We start from the raw sequence: 19665 nt of genomic DNA on the forward strand, positions 1-19665 counted from the left end.
GGTTATATTACTTTAAAAATAATTTTTTTTTCCTGTTTTAGACATAAATGAATGCAAAGATCCCTCAAATATAAATGGAGGTTGCAGTCAAATTTGTGATAACACACCTGGAAGTTACCACTGTTCCTGTAAAAGTGGTTTTGTTATGCTTTCAAATAAGAAAGACTGTAAAGGTAAGAGCGGGATGGTAGAATTAAAACACATTTACTGTGTGAGAATAATCCCAGTTAGAGAAATTTTACTAGCAAATTTTTGGAAAAATGATATGTAAGTGCTTATACTAACACATTTTTATCGACATTGAAGCCTTGTGATACCATGGAACTGCTTTTTAGTTTTTGTTTGTTTTTGAGAGATAGGGTCTTACTCTGTCTCCCAGACTGGAGTAGACTGGCTCCATCATGGCTCACTGTAGCCTTGACCTCCCAAGCTTAATTGATCCTCTGACTTCAGCCTCCCAAGTAGCTGGGACTACAAGTGCATGCCACCATGCCCAGCTATTTTTGTTTTGTATTTTTTGTAGAGATGGGGTTAATCATGTTGCCCAAACTGATCTTGAACTCAAGTGAGCCTCCTGTCTCCGCCTCCCAAAGCGTTGGGTTTACAGGTGGGAGCTCTGTGCCTGGCCTGCATTTTAGTTTACAGTACTGATAACACAATTTTTTAAAATTTTCTTATTGTATGTGCATATACACACTTGTGTGCATGTTTCAATAAGGAATTTCATTATAAAGCGACGTTTCAATGCAAGTCTTTGCATGCTACAAACTTTGCAAAATCATTGTTTATCCTTTGTTTTCAGACATTATATTTTTTATTCTCTTCTAGTAAGATACATAGCCATAGAAAGAAATCCACTGCAATAACCTCTTCCATTGTATTTTATTTTTCCTTTTCAGAAATACTTTTCTGATTTCCAACATCAACCCTTCATCTGGCACCTCATTTCCTGTTGTGGTTTTGGGAAAGTAAAAGATCTAGTTTTCTTTCTCTTTATACCTTTAAGATCATATCATTGGTCATAACTCCTTTTTCTTCTTCAGACTTAAATATTCCCTGTTAGTTTAGCTTTCTAGCAAGTCATTTTACTGGTGTATTTGTTTTGTTTTTCATTGTTTTCCTATCCCTAAATTTTGACTTTTTTTCTCTCTGTATACTGTCTTTCAGTTTGGCTGTGTTAATGCTATGACTAAATCTTCAAGTATTCATATCAGGTGTATGAATGACTAAAAACAAAATTTCCCACCTGGACTTAAAATTTGCCTTTAGAAACTGGATACAATTAATATCCAAGTTCTCTCCTCCACTACTTTTTTTTTGTTTTGCTAAAATGTTTAAAAAAAAAGTAAGTTAAAATGTGAATTTCTTTTCAACTCTTTATTTTATATATATTTTGGTAAAGCCCTAAATTGGATTCATGTTCAAATCATCTATCTCTTACTGAATAGCAGTGTTTAGTATGATAAAATATACTATCATATTATTTAAACTGCAGTTAAATGACTCTAAAGTGAACTACATTAACAACAAATTCTTCTAAACAGTTATCCAATTTGTGACCATGTGTCTTTCTTATCTGCCGATTTGAAGGTATGTTTGAGTTTGGATTTTGAGACTACTTAGAATAAGACTGTCATTAGAACATGAGTGATAGAAAAACCATCACAATGCTGGATACCATATGCATTTTGTAAACAAATAGTACCCATTCTTACTTCTACACTTAAATACTTTAATAGTCTCTTTCTAAAGAATTTGTATTTTTATTTTTATTTTTGAGATAGATAGGGTTTTGCTCTGTCACCTAGGCTGGAGTGCAGTGGGACGATCTCAACTCACTACAGCCTCAACCTCCTGGGAGATCCTCCCACCTCAGCCTCCCAAGTAGCTGGGACTACAGGCGTGCACCACCATGCCTGGCTAATGTTTGTAGCTTCTGTACAGATACAGATGGAGTTTTGTCATATTGTCCAGGCTGGTCTCAAATTCTTGGGTTGAAGCCATCCATCCAATTCAACCTCACAAGGTCATGGGATTACAGGCATGAGCCACCACACCTGGCCAAATTTGTGACTTTTTAAAAATTAAAAAGTATTTAATTCTTATCCACTCAGTTAATACACATATATATGTGTAAATGATTACAAAAGTGCTCTTATTAATAGGAATGTTCCTGATAACCACATCTGTTCTTATATTCATTTGCGTTATTGTTTAGTCATGATATGTAAGTAATAGCATAGAAAACAGATAGAAGAATATATAAAAATCTATTACAGCCAGGCGCAGTGGCTCACACCTGTAATCCCAGCACTTTGGGAGGCCGAGGCAGGCGGATCACCAGGTCAGGAGATCGAGATCATCCTGGCTAACATGCTGAAACCCTGTCTCTACTAAAAATACAAAAAATTAACTGGGGTGGTGGCAGGCGCCTGTAGTCCCAGCTACTCCGGAGGCTGAGGCAGGAGAATAGCGTGAACCCAGGAGGCGGAGCTTGCAGTGAGCTGAGATCACAACAGAGGGAGACTCTGTCTCAAAACAAACAAACAAACAAACAAAAAAAACACAAAACACTATTACAATGGGACCTTTGCCAAGATGTAGAAATGGTTGGGATCCAGTTGCCAGTAACTGTCTAAAGATGAAAGAATAAAGCTTAACTTTTCTTTTCTTCTTCTTCTTTTTTTTTTTTTTTTTGAGACAGAGTCTCGCTATGATGCCCAGGCTGGAATGTAGTGTGAGCTCGGCTCACTGCAACCTCTGTTTCCCGGGTTCAAGTGATTCCCCTGCCTCAGCCTCCCTAGTAGCTGGGACTACAGACGCACGCCACCACGCCTGTCCAATTTTGTATTTTTTGGTAAAGACGGGGTTTTGCCATGTTGACCAGGCTGGTCTTGAACGCCTGAGCTCAAGTGATCTGCCCACCTTGGCCTTCCAAAGTGCTGGGATTACAGACATGGGCTACTGTGCTCGGCTGAAAGAATAAAACCTTTCAATCAGACATTAGATATCAGTTTGGAGTCATAAAACCAATGCACTGTAACTTAAACTTGTATGATCTAAATAATTCCCTGCAATATGCCTCAAACCAAATACACTTAGTGACATATTTTTACTGATTTTATTTCATTTTATTTTATTTTATTATTTATTTATTTAGTGACAGGGTCTCCCTCTGTTGCCCAGGATGGAGTGGAGTGGTGCAATCATAGTTCAAGGCACCCCAACTTCTGGGTTCAAGTGATCCTCTTGCCTTATCCTCCTTAGTAACAAGAACACATGCCACCACTCCTGGCTAATTTTTTCCTCTTTTCCTTTTTTGTCTTTAATATGTAGAAGTAGGGTTCCACCATGTTGCTCAGGCTGGTCTCAAACACTTTGGCCTCCCAAAGTGCTAGGATTACAGCACTGCTGCTGTGCCCGGCCACTCCTGGCTAATTTAAGAAAAAAAACTTTGTAGAGACAGTGTCCCACTGTTGCTCAGGCTTACTTTATTTCAAAAACATAGAGTTTTTAGCTGTTTTTTAAAAATTGGATATTTCACTTTGAATTGATTAAAGATTCACATGAAGTTGTAAGAAGTAATACAGAGAGATGCTATATACCCTTTACCCCATTTTCCCTTAATGGTAAGAGTTTACAAAATGATACTACAATTTCACACTCAAGACATTGACAATGATACAGTCAAAATATAGAAAAATTCCTACAAGGGAACTGGTTTTATTATTTTTGTGCAAGTTATTTTAAATAATATCCTAAATTTTGATTATTAATCTGGAAAAAAAGCTGTCAACTTTTAGAATAGAAAACATATTTTCTGTTCTGAATGTGTCTTTCTCCAGAGAGTACACAGAGTAGTTCACTAATAATTCCATCTCCATTGAACTATTTCTGTCACGTGTTTTGTTTTCTTCACAGGTGCTCATCTAGTAACTAGTTACTATCAATATGTTATCTCCTTCTTCATTTGGCAATACAATATATGCATCTGAAATTTCTGGAATATTCATTTAGCACTAAATTCATATTGGATTAACTGCAGATTTATAAGTACTTAGAGACCTTAATCTTATTTTAAATTTGAATCACTACTGTCTACTTTAGACAACAATAGTAGTGTACTAATTAGATGTTTGTTCATTTCCAAAGAAACAAGATAGAATAGATGAGCCATCCCATGTACAAAAAATACTTGTGATAATATGGATTGAATCTGTTTTCAAGACCTCCATTTATTTTCGTACCACAACCTGGCAGATAAGAAAATTTCTAAAGCTTTCTCCTTCTTAACATAACTAGGAAGGAACATGGCAAACATCAATCAAATTTCCCTATGCATTTGTAGAAAGAAATCATATTTAGTGAGCTAACATATGATGATAGATTTAATGTTTTTTGGTCCAAAGGCCAATCTGTTATCACATTACATATATTAAACTAGATCCAGGAAACACAAATCGAGGTTCTTTGGTAGTGTCTGCTGGTATGGGAAAAATGTTTTTTAATATAGTGATTTTATTTATAGATGTGGATGAATGCTCTTTGAAGATAAGCGTTTGTGGCACAGCTGTGTGCAAGAACATCCCAGGAGATTTTGAATGTGAATGCCCTGAAGGCTACAGATATAATCTCAAATCAAAGTCTTGTGAAGGTAGAATGATGGTGGTATCATTACTGATGGTGGAGAGGGTGGGTGTGAACCCTGAACTGATATTTAAAAGCATTGGTTTTGTTTGACATCAACAGTCATATTTTCTTATCCCTAATATAGCTTGTTCAATTGGGTAATCATTGGCTTCCTTCCTTCCAGAGTAAGAGTATGTAAGGCATATGGTCTTTAAGTTTAGTGTTAGGCATGCCAATTGGCCCTTTGAGCTACCTATGAATTGGAGACCTCCATGTGTGATTAAAACAAGATAAACATATTTTCACATCATTTACGTCATATTCAAAGATAAAGAGAATTTCACTTTGGAAGGAAAAACAGTAGATAGAAAAGAAAGACACAAGCTTAAAAATCATCTTAGTGAGACAATAAGCATGGTTAAAACTTTAGTTTTTATTCCAAGCTTTTCAGTGATTTTTCTGTGCATATATAAATAAATCATTTATTCTAAAATAAAAAATGACACAGTTCTATTATCTCATGATAAAGAAATGATAACAGTACTCTAGAAATTTAAGAAATACTGATCGGTAATGTCAGAGCCTGTGGGTTTGGGGCAACCCCTTAAAGGTGCTATTACTTCATGTAACTGCAGTGGCGCTGTCCTGTGTGCCTCAGGAAGCTTCAACATATTACAGTTGTTCGTTTGTAGGTTTGTTTATGATATACAGATTATCTCATACCTTCCTTTCGATTTTTTAAAATTTTAAAACAGATTTACTGCCATGGCTGGAACTAATCAATACTAATTTTTCTATTGTGGCTGTATATATATATATATATATATATATATGTATATTCACACACATGTATAATGTACCTTTTAAGAAATAGATTTACGGGCTACAGGTAGAGTTTTAATGTACTCTTTTAACCGTTTTTAAATGTACAATTCAGCGGCATTAATTACATTCATGCCATTATGCAGCCATCACTGCTATTTCCAGAACTTTTTTATCAGCCCCAACAGAAACTCTTAAGCAGTAACCATTAAGCAGTGAGTTTTCTTTTATTAGTTACCTTGATGGCGGTAACCTCTAATCTTGTTTTCTGTCTCTATGAAGTTGCCTAAATCAATAACAATTTTACAATATATTTTTTAACTACGTATGCTGCTTTTGAGATTTTGATGTCCTATCTCCTTTTGAAATCACCGAAAATATTCCCCTGCCACCCCCGCCAACACATTTCTCCTTTCCCACCATTGCAGATAGAAATTACCATGGAAAACTCTAGATGTATGCAGAATTATCATTAGCCAACTTCATCACCTGTATTGTAGTTTTATTTAATGAATGACATATTTTTTAAAAAGATTTATATATGACTTATCTATCTATAACTTTAATAATATGCAATTTTTAATACTAAGGATTATTAATTTTGGGAATCTATTTTAAATTATTTTATGAGAACATATTCAATAATAGCATTTATGAGCTTGTGGAGTTTTAAAGGTCATAGGGCATATCCAATGAAAATGTCAATGATCTTATATAACTCTGAGATAGATGTTTGCTTCAACATAATATTATAAATTTCCAAGAATGATTTTCTCAAAATGTGGAGTAGGGATAGGGACCATATAGAAGATTTCATAATATGGGAGATTACATCACAGTGAGGTTTTTTTTTAAAAAAAACAACAACAACAGATATTTCCCTAAATTCACTGCCACCATTAATTATCGCATTGTGAGTGTTCCAATGTTCTTGATATTGTCATTTAATTCCTGATTGTATCAACCTTCAGTTAAAGGGGTCTTTTCTTCCCTTCCCTTCCCTACCTTTCCTTTCCTTTACTTCCCCATCATCCTCTCCCTTCCTCTTTCCCTTCTCATTTCTTTTTTCTTTTTTTCAAAGCAATGAATTGTGAGGTAATCTCAATGAAATTCAAATAATCAGAAATGACAGTTAAGTTGAGATTCTCAATCTTTTTTTTCTTCAAATTCAGAATGAGAAATTTGGTAGAATTGTTATACTTTACTTAATCACTGAAAGTTATAAATTAATTTTTGTTTCAAATATGTAAATAAAAATTATACTTGTAACTCGTTTAAATTTCCATGTTAAGTATTATATTTAAATGCAGTTTGATGTCATAGTATTTCTTTCCCTAAGGTTTGATTATCATTGATTATATCATACTACAATCATAATATTCCTGTGCCTATAAGATTGAACATTTAGGGGATATTAAAGTTTGTGTGTGTGTGTGTGTGTTTTTTACCTCAGATATAGATGAATGCTCTGAGAGCATGTGTGCTCAGCTTTGTGTCAATTATCCTGGAGGTTACACTTGCTACTGTGATGGGAAGAAAGGATTCAAACTTGCCCAAGATCAGAAGAGTTGTGAGGTAAACATTTTACAAAGCTTAACTTCTCACCATTTTCTAAAATGAGAGATCCTAGATACTTATTTTCACATAGCTGAGTTGTTAGGAAAATACAGATGTTCTGCAATAATTGCTGTAGCTTTAAGCAGGTTATGAGTCATGATTATTTACTAATTATGGTCATGTAAGTCATAAACATTGGGGATAATTAGTGGCTGGGTTTAAAAAAAAGAGGATAGAGTCACAGTTTAGAGAGTGCTTATCTGTAGTCTGTACATTTATAAAATACAACTTGGATGTTTACTTAAGAAATCAAGAAAAGCTGAGTTTAATAGCCCTCATTGTGAAAAAAAATCTCCCATGGAAACTTCAGTGAAAACATTTTCCAGTGTCTACTTTTCTGGATTCCACTCTGACTAGTTTGATCATGCCTTAGGCATTTTAGGGTTTATAAAGTGCTCATAAAATTTCAGAGAGTACCAGTGCAGTTTTAATGTACCCTTTTAACCATTTCTAGGATTTAGTGGGGTTTAAGTATATCATAATTCGGAGAGGTTGATTTCTTAATCTGTGTCTCTCAAACTTGCTTTTAGTTACTTAGATTTAATGCATAATTGACCCAGGAATTGAATATTGGGGGTAGGTGCTCATTTTTACTTCGTTGAAATAAATGTCACCATCTGAGCTCTTTTTTTCCTGCATCTTTTTTTTGACAAGTGAAGGTAAAGTTATATATTATTATGAGGCAGGCCATAAAAAATGCCTAAATAATGATTCAAGTAAGTATACACACATACCTCTATAGCTGTTGCCAAAACAAAGCTGTATATGTCCAGAAAAATGTCAGCAACCTACTTGGTAATAAGCTAGTTGGCATGTGTAGTAATTTCGGTATGGTACTACTTAATTGAAATGCCATGCTGTGTGAACATCTATCTTGTAATTTTGTCCTTTATCATTTCTGTATTTGGTGTAGTTACATATCACCATCTGCCTTGAAATAGATTTATTAAAGTTTTAAGGGGAAATGAAATGTTATTTCTGGGCCTATATTTAATATAGTGCTATGTACATAATTCTCCTCAAAATATCCTCATATGTGCTCAATAATTTATATGTTAAAAGCTTTTCATTTTAATGTTTGTTTTCACTCATAGAAAAAAATACTTGATACCGTATGTGGTGACTTTAAATAATCTTCTTGTAAATTCCTTGGAGACTATGAGATCTTAATTTATATTTCTTTCCTTCATGTTTTCCAGTATTCGCTTTACTATCTAGACAGCACATTCTTGCTCAGAAAACTTTTGCTTAATAAATGAATGAGTGAACGAATGAGGTGCTGTTTATTGGTACATTAATTCTTACACCTATTTCTGACTTCAAATAAAAATAATTTTCAGACATAATTCATGGGAGATAATATACCTGACAGTTAAGTAAAGAAATATATATTGGTTCTTGAAGAAAGAGTTTGTGTTTAGGACGAAAATTTGCGAAGGAAGTATTAAAGACAAAGATAGAAAGCCATGCACGTTGAACAAGACTTTAAAACACACGTATTCTTGGAGGTTATACTGATAGATAGACTATACAAGGAAATGGAAGAGATGTGTTTATTATTACCAAAAATATTCTTAATTATTTTAGTGTATTACACATGATACATTAGTAACCAAACAAAAATGCATGACCTCACACAAACATTAAGCAATAACCTATGCATTTTGATTTTCTTCCTGTTTATTTGGTTTCTTTTATTCCAGGTTGTTTCAGTGTGCCTTCCCTTGAACCTTGACACAAAGTATGAATTACTTTACTTGGCGGAGCAGTTTGCAGGGGTTGTTTTATATTTAAAATTTCGTTTGCCAGAAATCAGCAGGTGAGGAACCAATACCAATGATAATTTCTAGAGGTTAAGCAGATAAGGGCAGAAGAAAAGTGGCTGAAAAGGTTTGAAATGTGTGAAATTGTATTACCTATCAGATAATGTAGTCATATTACCAATCAGGTGACTTGGGGAATCCTAAAGTTAATTTACTCCTTCACACATGTAATTTTCATGCTAAAACCTTTTTGAGTCATTCTAGGCTGACTTTCCCCAATGAACATTTTACGTTATTCCATATTATTCCTTTTGTAGAAAATGCATATTTACTAAGAAGCTGGGAAAGTAGATTTAATGTACTTGTGAAATTTCCATTATTCTTTACACATGTTATGAAAACTAGGTAATAAAAAATACTCAATATTGCTTTTAGATTATCATTATATTCAAAATTATTAAGGAAAAAAATTTAAACTTGCTTAAGTGGCATTTTAAAGACATACATTACATAATTTTAGTTGGCTATCTAAATACTTTATCCGTTATTATCATAGTTAGATTGAGTTCAGAAATGAAGTAAATGCTTATGTTTTTTAGTCATGATTCCACTTTATTTTTTATGGCAATGTTTATGATCCAATTTTTATTTTATTATATTTATTTATTTTTGAGACCGAGTCTTGCTTTGTTGCCCATGCTGGAGTGCAGTGGAGCAATCTGGGCTCACTGCAACCTTCACCTCCCAGGTCAAGCAATTCTCCTGCTTCAGCCTTCTGAGTAGCTAGGACTACAGGCGTGAGCCACCACACCCAGCTAATTTTTGTATTTTTAGTAGAGACAAGAGTTTTACCATGTTGCCCAGGGTGGTCTCGAACTCCTGACCTCAGGTGATCACCTCAGGTGATCTGCCATAATTGTACTTTAGTTATCAGATTTTCTCAGAAGCATACATTGCTGGAAGTAGAAGAAAGAAATTGGATTTTTTTTAGAATAATGAGAAGGAAAAATACTTGAGAAAGATTATACCATTCAAATTTTAAAATATTTTAATTAAATAAGCATGTATGTTTAGAATTTAATGTTAGATACATGAATGATTATTCATTAAATAATTCAATGAAATTCATAGACGTTATTAAAAACATTGAAAATTATTCTAAGATCAATAACTTACATAAATACTTAAGTAACTGTGCTCCTTCCACACTTTATTTCTGCCAATATGTGGTTTTTTCCTTTAACATCACAGAGCAAGTAATATCTTCTAATGATAGAGAGTGGAGAAAACCCTTCCCTGCTATGAGAATAATAATGAGAGAAAAATATTAGTTCTAGTAAATAACACTTTTAGGAATACAATTGATTCTCCAAAACCTTGAGTTCCTCATCTGTGGATTTAACCAACCTCGGGTGGATAATATTCAGGAAAAAACACAATGACAATACAATACAAAATAATACAAATAAGACACAATACAGTATGACAACTATTTACATAACATTTGCATTGTATTGAGTATTATACATAATATAGAGATGACTTAAAGTATGTGAGAGAATGTGCACAGGTTATATGCAAATACTATGCCATTTTATATAAGGGACTTGAGCATCTGTGGATATTGATACCATCCAGAGGTCCTGGAGCCAATCTCCAGGCATTTGTTCATTTCTCACTGACGATTCACAGTAGTTTGATCTCTAACATGGGATTGAAATTGGCCAAATTATTTTTTCCAGAATTTATTATTTATTTATTTTAAACTTTTCATTGAAATATAAAGTATGTACCAATATGTACACATTAGATTAAATGTATAGCTTGATGAATTTTTATAAACTGCCCCCTGTGTGATCAACACAAAGAATAACTAGTGCTTTTATTTATTTTTGCAAATTTCTTTATGTCTGTTGCTCATGATCAAATACTTTCCCTACGTAAATGTCAACAAATTCACTTTATTTTCCTGTTTACCATGCTTGTGAAAAAGAATGAATTGTTCCCCATTGTAATGAATCAATCTGCTGATGATATATTCCAGAAACAAAATATGCAGAACATGACCCTTTGAAACTATGATTTCAGCTTGATTTTACAAAGAAAAGGAAATTATCTCCATAATAGAATCAACTGCTGGAAGATCCTGAGCATACACAGATTTGGATTTTGGCAAGATAACATTGCTTCACATCAGCAAAATGCTCAGATAATTATGAAAGAGTATAGAAGTCCTTATTCCAAGCAAAATTGTTCTTTTTTTCATAATCTGAGTTCAGTAAATTCCTACTACATTGTTAACCATCCAACATACTTTACTCCACATTTTACCTCTTTTTTAATATTTCTTTGTAATTCTAAAGATGAAAACATTCATTTTGTCACCTTTTCTTTGTTCCATTTGAGGGAGATATGTGCCCCATTGCAAATGGTGCCTCTATTACTATTACTATTATACTATATTGCGGTAAGAGTGTGGGATTCTGTCCTGCCTAATTTAGCAATTATCTGAAGTCCAGACTCTTTAACTTAAATTGCCTTTATTTTAAGTTAGGTGACTAATAGTTATACACCTATTGTTCCTTTTCCCTGTTTGTCTTTCATCAATCATTTGGATTTGCTAGTCCCTTGGAAACTTCAATGCTGATTCTCATTGAAGTGTTTTAAGGATACTGAATCAACACATGTTATTTTAAGTCCTGCATCCTAAGACTTTTCTCCCCTGTAATAGCTACATATATGTCTAGAGTCTTAATAGCAACAGATGTTGCCAGCACTCAGATACCCCCAAACACATGGGTAGACTATGTCTTTTAAGTTTTCCTTCTGTGTATTCTACAACAGTGACTTATGCAATTGGAGTTTTAGGAAAGCTAATAGATATATTTTAAGTTTTTAAATTTTACCTTTCTTACCACACATCAAGGCTTAATGATGTCTGCAGTCATCCATATGCCATCTTGTAGCTCTCCATGAGTGATTCCTGACATGTGAAATTATAGGGAAAATATGCCTTTTGATGAATAAACCAACGATTAAATTGTAACACATTTTATGATCACTTATGGATATAGCAAAAACAAAAACAAACAAACAAAAAAAACAACAAAAAAACCCAAAAAAACTACCACTTCTTAATGTCAGATTATATAGTGTATCAAAGGCTCCAGGAGAGATATAGTATGCCTGATACTTATACCTGTGTATTAATTCCAGCATTTGGAAGGTGCTATCAAAATATATGCCAAAAAAAGATGACAAATTACCAAAGCATCTGTTCCCTGGGGAAAAGATTCCAAGAATAAGCAAGAAAATATAATAACTTAATTTTAAACATACATGGAACCAGAGATAATACATGAGCAGTCTAATTGTGCCCTTCTTTTTTATTAATTCCAGAAAAAGAAATAAATAATTGACTCTTTGTCTGTGTTACTGTTTGTCAGTACAAGAAAAAAAGAATAATGCACTGAGCTTTCTGTATTTCTTACTCTTAAGGATCTCTCTTTGTCCATTGTTTAGATTTTCAGCAGAATTTGATTTCCGGACATATGATTCAGAAGGCGTGATACTGTACGCAGAATCTATCGATCACTCAGCGTGGCTCCTGATTGCACTTCGTGGTGGAAAGATCGAAGTTCAGCTTAAGAATGAACATACATCCAAAATCACAACTGGAGGTGACGTTATTAATAATGGTCTATGGAATATGGTATGTTTGCAGATTTCATCAATATCTTCCCACTTTGATGCAGTCTGTATAAAATCATAATTTATTTTTATAGTGATACCAAACCAAAATGGATTTGGAGTTATCTGATGCTATATGAGGTATATTCTACATACTGTAAATCCCTGAAACATCCTGAGAAATAATATTCTCACTTAATATATTAGAATCATTGTTTTTAGTTATTTGCTTGAACTACTCTGTCTTTAACTTTTTACCTTTTTTAGTTGCTGTTTGGTGAACAGTGGTGTTAGGGATTATTAGGTGGCCTAACTTTTTTTTTTTTTTTTGAGACGGAGTTCTGCTCTTGTTGCCCAGGCTGGAGTGCAGTGGCGTGATCTCAGCTCACTGCAACCTCCATCTCCCGGGTTCAAGTGATTCTCCTGTTTTGGCCTCCTGAGTAGCTGGGATTACAGGCATGCGCCACCATGCCCGGCTAATTTTGTGTTTTTAGTAGAGTTGGGGTTTCTCCATGTTGGTCCAGCTGGTCTCAAACTCCTGACCTCAGGTGATCCACTCGCCTTGGCCTCCCAAAGTCCTGGGATTACAGATGTGAGCCACTGCGCCTAGCCTTTTTTTTCTTTTTTTTTTTTGAGACAGTCTCACTCTGTTGCCCAGGCTGGAGTGCCGTGGCATGGTCTTGCCTCACTGCAACCTCCACCTACTAGGTTCAAGAGATTCTTGTGTCTCACCCTCCTGAGTAGCTGGGATTACAGGTGTGCAACAGCATACCTAGCTAATTTTTGTAATTTCAGTAGAGACAGGGTTTCACCATGTTGGCCAGGCTGGTCTCAAACTCCTGGCCTCAAGCTATTCACCCACTTCGGCCTCCCAAAGTGCTGGGATTACAAGAGTGAGCAACCACACCCGGCTGGCATAACAATTTATGCAAAGACACCACTGATCAAGGAAAACTCTCCTCAATTGCCAATAATATTTTTTAAAGTAAGGAGAAATAAACATAGTAACAAATCTAAAAACGTAATTCAAATTCAAATACAAGCAGATAGATAAGTAATCCTTTAAAAAAAAAAAATAGACACAGGGTCTTGCTATGTTGCCCAGGCTGGTCTTGAACTCAAGGAATCCTCCTCCCACTTTGGCTTCCCAAAGTGCTGGGATTACAGGCATGAGCCATTGTACCAGACCTAGTAATCAGTTTTTGTGCAAATGATATACGTTAGCAGGTACTAGTGTGCTTAGAAATTAGCGATTTAGGCTGGGCGCAGTGGCTCATGCCTGTAATCCCAGCTCTTTAGGAGGCCAAGGCAGGTGGATCACCTGAGGTCAGGAGTTCGAGAGCAGCCTGACCAACATGGTGAAACCCCATCTCTATTAAAAATACAAAAATTAGTCAGGCTTGGTGGCGCATGCCTGCAGTCCCAGCAGGAGAATTGTTTAAACCCAGGAGGCAGAGGTTGCAGTGAGCCGAGATCACGCCACTGCACTCCAGCCTGGGTGACAAAGCAAGACTCTGTCTCAAAAATAGAAAGAAAGAAAGAAAAGAAATTAGCATTTTAATTTAATCCTACATATAGCCTTTATTCTAATGATCAAGAATAGCACTTTAATCAACTGGATTAAAGTGGGACTTTTCTCAAGGGATTACTGCTAGTTGATAGTGGGGAGAAGTCTTTTCTGAAGTATAGAGTCATTGCTGCCATCAGCAGAGGATAGCTAAGAGAAGATTGGCTTCACCTTAGAATGTGGTACACAAAAGAGACATCTTTTATGCCTAGAGGAGCTGGCAAGAAGTTTGTGCTGATCTCAATTTATTTATTTATGTTATTTATTTATTTATCTATTATTACTATTATTTTGAGACGGAGTCTTGCTCTGTCACCCAGGCTGGAGTGCAATGATCTCTGCTCACTGCAACTTCCACCTCCTGGGTTCAAGTGATTCTCTTGTCTCAGCCTCTCGAGTAGCTGGGACTATCGGTGCCTGACACCATGCCCAGGTAGTTTTTGTATTTTTAGTAGAGATGGGTTTCACTGTGTTGGCCAGGCTGGTCCTGAACTTCTGATCTCAGGTGATCAATTCTCCTCAGCCTCCCAAAGTGCAGGGATTACAGGTGTGAGCCACTGCGCCCAGACAAGAAGTTTGTGTTGAGAAGTCATGTGAGGTCATCACTAAATTATTTTGGTCCTTCATTTATGCAGACATGCACTCATTTATTCAATAAGCTTTTAGTGAGTGCTTTTGATGCTAAGTTCCTGAATTCAAGGCATTAGAACTATAGCATATTGGGGGAACCTGCCCCCAATATTTCAATGTAGGGTCTTTCTATTTTCCATAAGTGTCGGCTGGCTGAGAAATAAAGAGAAAGAGTACAAAGAGAGGAATTTTACAGCTGGGCCTCCAGGGGTGACATCACATATCGGTAGGACTGTGATGCCCACCTGAGCCACAAAACCAGCAAGTTTTTATTAAGGATTTCAAAAGGGGAGGGGGTGTAAGAACAGGGAGTAGGTCACAAAGATCACATGCTTCAAAGTGCAAAAAGGAGAACAAAGATCACATGCTTCTGAGGAAACAGGACAAGGGCAAAATCAGAAACTACTGATAAAGAGTCCAACAAAGACCACAAGCCAAAGGGCAAAAGCAGAATTATTGATAAGGGTCTATGTTCAGTGGTGCACATATTGTCTTGATAAACATCTTAAACAACAGAAAACATGTTTTGAGAGCAGAGAACTTGTCTGACCTCAAATTCGCCAGGGTGGGGTTTTTCCCCACCCTAATAAGCCTGAGGGTACTGCAGGAGACCAGAGCATATTTCAGTCCTTATCTCAACTGCATAAGACAGACACTCCCAGAGCGGCCATTTATACACCTCCCGCCAGGAATGCATTCTTTCCCCAGGGTATTAATTATTAGTATTCCTTGCTAGGAAAAGAATTTAGCAATATCTTCCCTACTTGCAGGTCCGTTTATAGGCTCTCTGCAAGAAGAAAAATATGGCTCTATTTTGCCTGACCCTGCAGGCAGTCAGACCGTATGGTTGTCTTCCCTTGTTCCCTAAAATCGCTGTTATTCTGTTCTTTTTCAAGGTGCACTGATTTCATATTGTTCAAACACACATGTTTTGCAATCAATTTGTACAGTTAACACAGTTGTGATCCTGAGGTGACGTAGATCCTCAGCTTATGAAGAAAACAGGATTAAGAGATTAAAGTAAGACAGGTGTAAGAAATTATGAGTATTATTTGGGAACTGATAAATGTCCATGAAATCTTCACAATTTATGTTCCTCTGCCGTGGCTCCATCCAGTCCCTCTATTTGGGGTCCCTGACTTCCCGCAACAATAGCAAGAGATTTTCCTCGCTCTAGAGCTTAGTACCTCACAGATAAATAGCTGATGCTTCTTTGGGAAATAATATAATGTGACATGAAATATATTACATTAGAAGTATGAACAAAGCACACTTGGGCAAACGTGGTGAATTTATAAATGATTACATCTTATCTTTGATTATGAGTCTAATATTAATAGGAATTTTAATTGTAAATGTATCGTAATTCATTCAGCAAAATATTTATTGGCACTTCTACATGCTAATCATTATTCTAGGTGGTAAAGATACAACAGCAAATAAAAAAAAGTCAGTGCTCTTACGGAGCTTGCATTCTAATGGTGAGATGCAAACAACAAATGCATGAAAAAATAAATATGCCAGATAGTTATTCATGTTATAAGGAAAGAGAAAAGCCAGGCAAAGACATAGAGAGTGATGGTGGTTAGTATGCATATAGAATCAGGAAAGGCATCTCTGATGATATTAGATCTGAGCTGAGACTTGAGAGCACATGGCATGAGAAATACATGAGGGAATATAAAATGATTCTGCACCATGTGAACAGCAAGTACAGAATTTCTTGGAATAGGATGTGTTTGGTATTTGAGGAATAACACAAAGAGTAGTGTAGCAGCAGGGGAGAGTAGTTAGAAAATGAGGTTAGAAACGTGGTCTAGAATAAGATCATCTAGGGCCTTGGAGGCCATGATGAGGATGTGGATTTTATGCTAAATGGAAAGGCCCTGGATGATTTTGAGAAGGGACATGATCTAGTTTGCATTTTAAAAGATAATCCCAATCAGAAGCTGATGGCTTTGTGGAAACCAGAAGTGGAGAATGAGTGTATAACAGGATATGGGGATATGGAGTTAGGAGACTGTTGGAATAACCCAGCGGATAGAAGATGACAGTTTGACTGGTGTGCTGATGGTAAGAGTGGTAAGAAGTGGTCAGATTCTGGATATATTTTTGCAGTTAAGCCTTCAATTCAAAGTTTTGAATACTCAGCATAAAGAGGGGTTTTAAGGCCATGAAACTGTTTGTGTTGACCAGTGGTTCCAAACACTATCTCATCCAATGTCTGAAAATATATAATGCTCCTTTACTATTCTATAATGAAATGTATCAGTAATATAAACTACCTTCACATATACCCAATCAAAACCAATATAATGCTCTCATTATTATATTAATATGGATAAATAAAAGGAAAATAATTTATAAGAAAATAATATGTATTTCAATATATACATAGTGAACTATAACTATAACACTTGTCAAAGCTTGCTTCTTTGCATAAAGTAAAAGCTACAAATGAAGACTAATGCTGGGGTGTTATATTAGCAACTCAAATACCATTAAGGGCATACATGGTGTTGCCACTGGTAATATTAATTTTCCAAAGTGGTGAGAAGTTCCTGGTAAAGATATGAACAAAACAAATATCAATCTATCCTTAGTTGTCAAGATTGTTACATTCTTGAAAAATGTAATGAATACTAAAATAGTGCAGCAAATATTTTGTCTATGTATGCACAAACTGAGATGATTCTAAGCATGAATATTCCCTACATGAATACCTAGCAGGGATGTTCAAAAGATTTTAAGAATACTTGATATTTTATTATTAGTTCTGCATTACTTATTATTATCAATTCTGCATGACTAGCGTATGTACATAATGCAGATTGTCTATCATCTTGCAATGCCAGCATGGCCCCTACTCGTTGTGACAAATAAAAGTGTTCCTCACCTCCAAATTTTCCAAATGCCCTGGAGTGGAGTCATGGTGTCTCACTTAAAATACTTGCATGGCTACAGGAAAAAGGTCTGGAGCCTGAGCTGTGGGGAGGAGAAGATCCAGCAAAGGAGACTGAGAAGTAGTGGTTAGAGTGTAGAAAGAGAAGCAAGCAGGGTCAGGTGTTGTAGGCTAAGTTAAGAAAGTCTGTAAAGGAGAGAACAGTTGTTCACATGCTGCTAATTGGCTATATTAAAGAAGGAGTGTTGACCAACTTTAAATTTGTGTTACTAAATTTATTTTACGTTGGAGGATAGTTTTTCCCTTCCTATCATTATTTGGCTTATATTATTGGTTAGTGAGTGAAGAGTTTGCTCGTTGAGTGCTATAGTTTTACTTGAAGTGATTGCAGCAGTGGTTCTTCAAATTGCCTTTGTAGAAGGAATTTTTATTGTTGTTTACCCTTACTTGAAACCTTTTCTAAAAACCCAAACAACTCTCAAAATTGGGAAACTCCAATTTAATTTTATGTATTTTTTTCTTATCGCCTCAATAACTTTTGAATTTTAAAGAAAAAATAGTTTGTGCGCAATTAACAGAATAGTGAAAATATTGATTTTTCTTACTTTATATTAAGAACTTATTTACACTATTGATTCCATACGTGTATTATCAGACAATTGCAAAATAAGACCACTTAAATTTTTCCTAAGATAGAATGGCTCACTTAATTGTTAATTTTCTAGCAGCCTGGAATTGAAAGATATGTAACTGGATGTTTAAGCTTAACAGAATAGTATTTTTTTTTAACTTTAAAATATGGTATGCTTTTAATTTTTGATCAAGTGCTGCCACCCTAAATGCCTTTTTATCACATTTATCATAATTTGACATTCCAAATGAGTTGTAACAAATTAATAGTTACATTAAAATGATTACTTTACAAAAGTATTTTATTGGAATAATAACATAAGTTTTAGATCCCAGTATTTCAAATGACATGTAGTAATGCTTGGTTATTTGGTAATTTTTCTTTTTAATTGTAGGTGTCTGTGGAAGAATTAGAACATAGTATTAGCATTAAAATAGCTAAAGAAGCTGTGATGGATATAAATAAACCTGGACCCCTTTTTAAGCCAGAAAATGGATTGCTGGAAACCAAAGTATACTTTGCAGGATTCCCTCGGAAAGTGGAAAGTGAACTCATTAAACCGGTAATGATCCAAGCTTGTATTATTCATCATGGATGAGTTCCTTTTGTCTGTAATAGATTTGAAAATGTGTGTTTCTGAGAGTCAATAGAAGTTGTTTTGTTAAGCATACTAAGTGTGATGACTTGAAATGATCATGGAAAAATAACATTAGTAACCTTTGAAATTATATTAATGAAATAAAAAAATGATGTAGTGGTTTTGTGCCCATTTAAATCCCCAGCATAAATCATGAAGTGGATTTCTAAAATTCTCAAGTTAACACTTGAGAATGTTAACACTAATGTTAACATTAGTAATGTAATGTTCAGTGTTAACATCATGATAATCCATACTCAGTCATTAAACATATAAATTCATATATTTAAGTCCAAAATTACACTATTTTGTAAAAGCCAGTCAAAGGACTTTCTCAAGTCTATTTTTAGGACCAAAATGCAAAAGCTAAAGAATAACACATAAGGTGAAATTTATTGTTAAAAAAATACCTCTTTACTGAGGGTACAACTATAGCCTGTCACAAATTGAAATTAGATATAATAGATGTTTTTCTAAATATAATATTTGTTTAATAGCTATAGAATAGGTTTGATGAAAGAGACTAACCACTAACTCTTCAAAGAGTTTTAAAAATTTCACTTGAAGTCACAGGCCTGCCAGATACACTTGCTGATTTAATTTAAATATTTACTATCTTATATCCGTCTTTCATTCCTGGAAATTCGTAGTTACTTTAACTTTTAAAAGATTTCTATTGTATGATATTAAGCTTGAATTAATTAACCCATGTTGACATGAGTATACCTTTGTTTGAAACTGAGAAATTAATACACTTTAAAAGTAAAATAAATTATT

General features: G+C 34.8%; 1 protein-coding gene across 2 annotated transcripts in view; it reads left to right on the forward strand.

The window, feature by feature from the left end:
• Positions 1 to 19665, forward strand: part of PROS1 (protein S) — a 105469-nt gene that overhangs the window by 72275 nt on the left and 13529 nt on the right. For both annotated transcript variants that reach the window (XM_063661460.1, XM_063661461.1), the window contains 6 exons: positions 42 to 173; positions 4529 to 4654; positions 6905 to 7026; positions 8772 to 8887; positions 12354 to 12543; positions 18646 to 18813. In XM_063661460.1, coding sequence (XP_063517530.1) covers positions 42 to 173; positions 4529 to 4654; positions 6905 to 7026; positions 8772 to 8887; positions 12354 to 12543; positions 18646 to 18813 — 854 coding nt within the window. The remainder of the gene's footprint in view (positions 1 to 41; positions 174 to 4528; positions 4655 to 6904; positions 7027 to 8771; positions 8888 to 12353; positions 12544 to 18645; positions 18814 to 19665) is intronic.

Source organism: Pongo pygmaeus, chromosome 2, assembly GCF_028885625.2.
Source record: "Pongo pygmaeus isolate AG05252 chromosome 2, NHGRI_mPonPyg2-v2.0_pri, whole genome shotgun sequence".
Taxonomy (NCBI): Eukaryota; Metazoa; Chordata; class Mammalia; order Primates; family Hominidae; genus Pongo; species Pongo pygmaeus.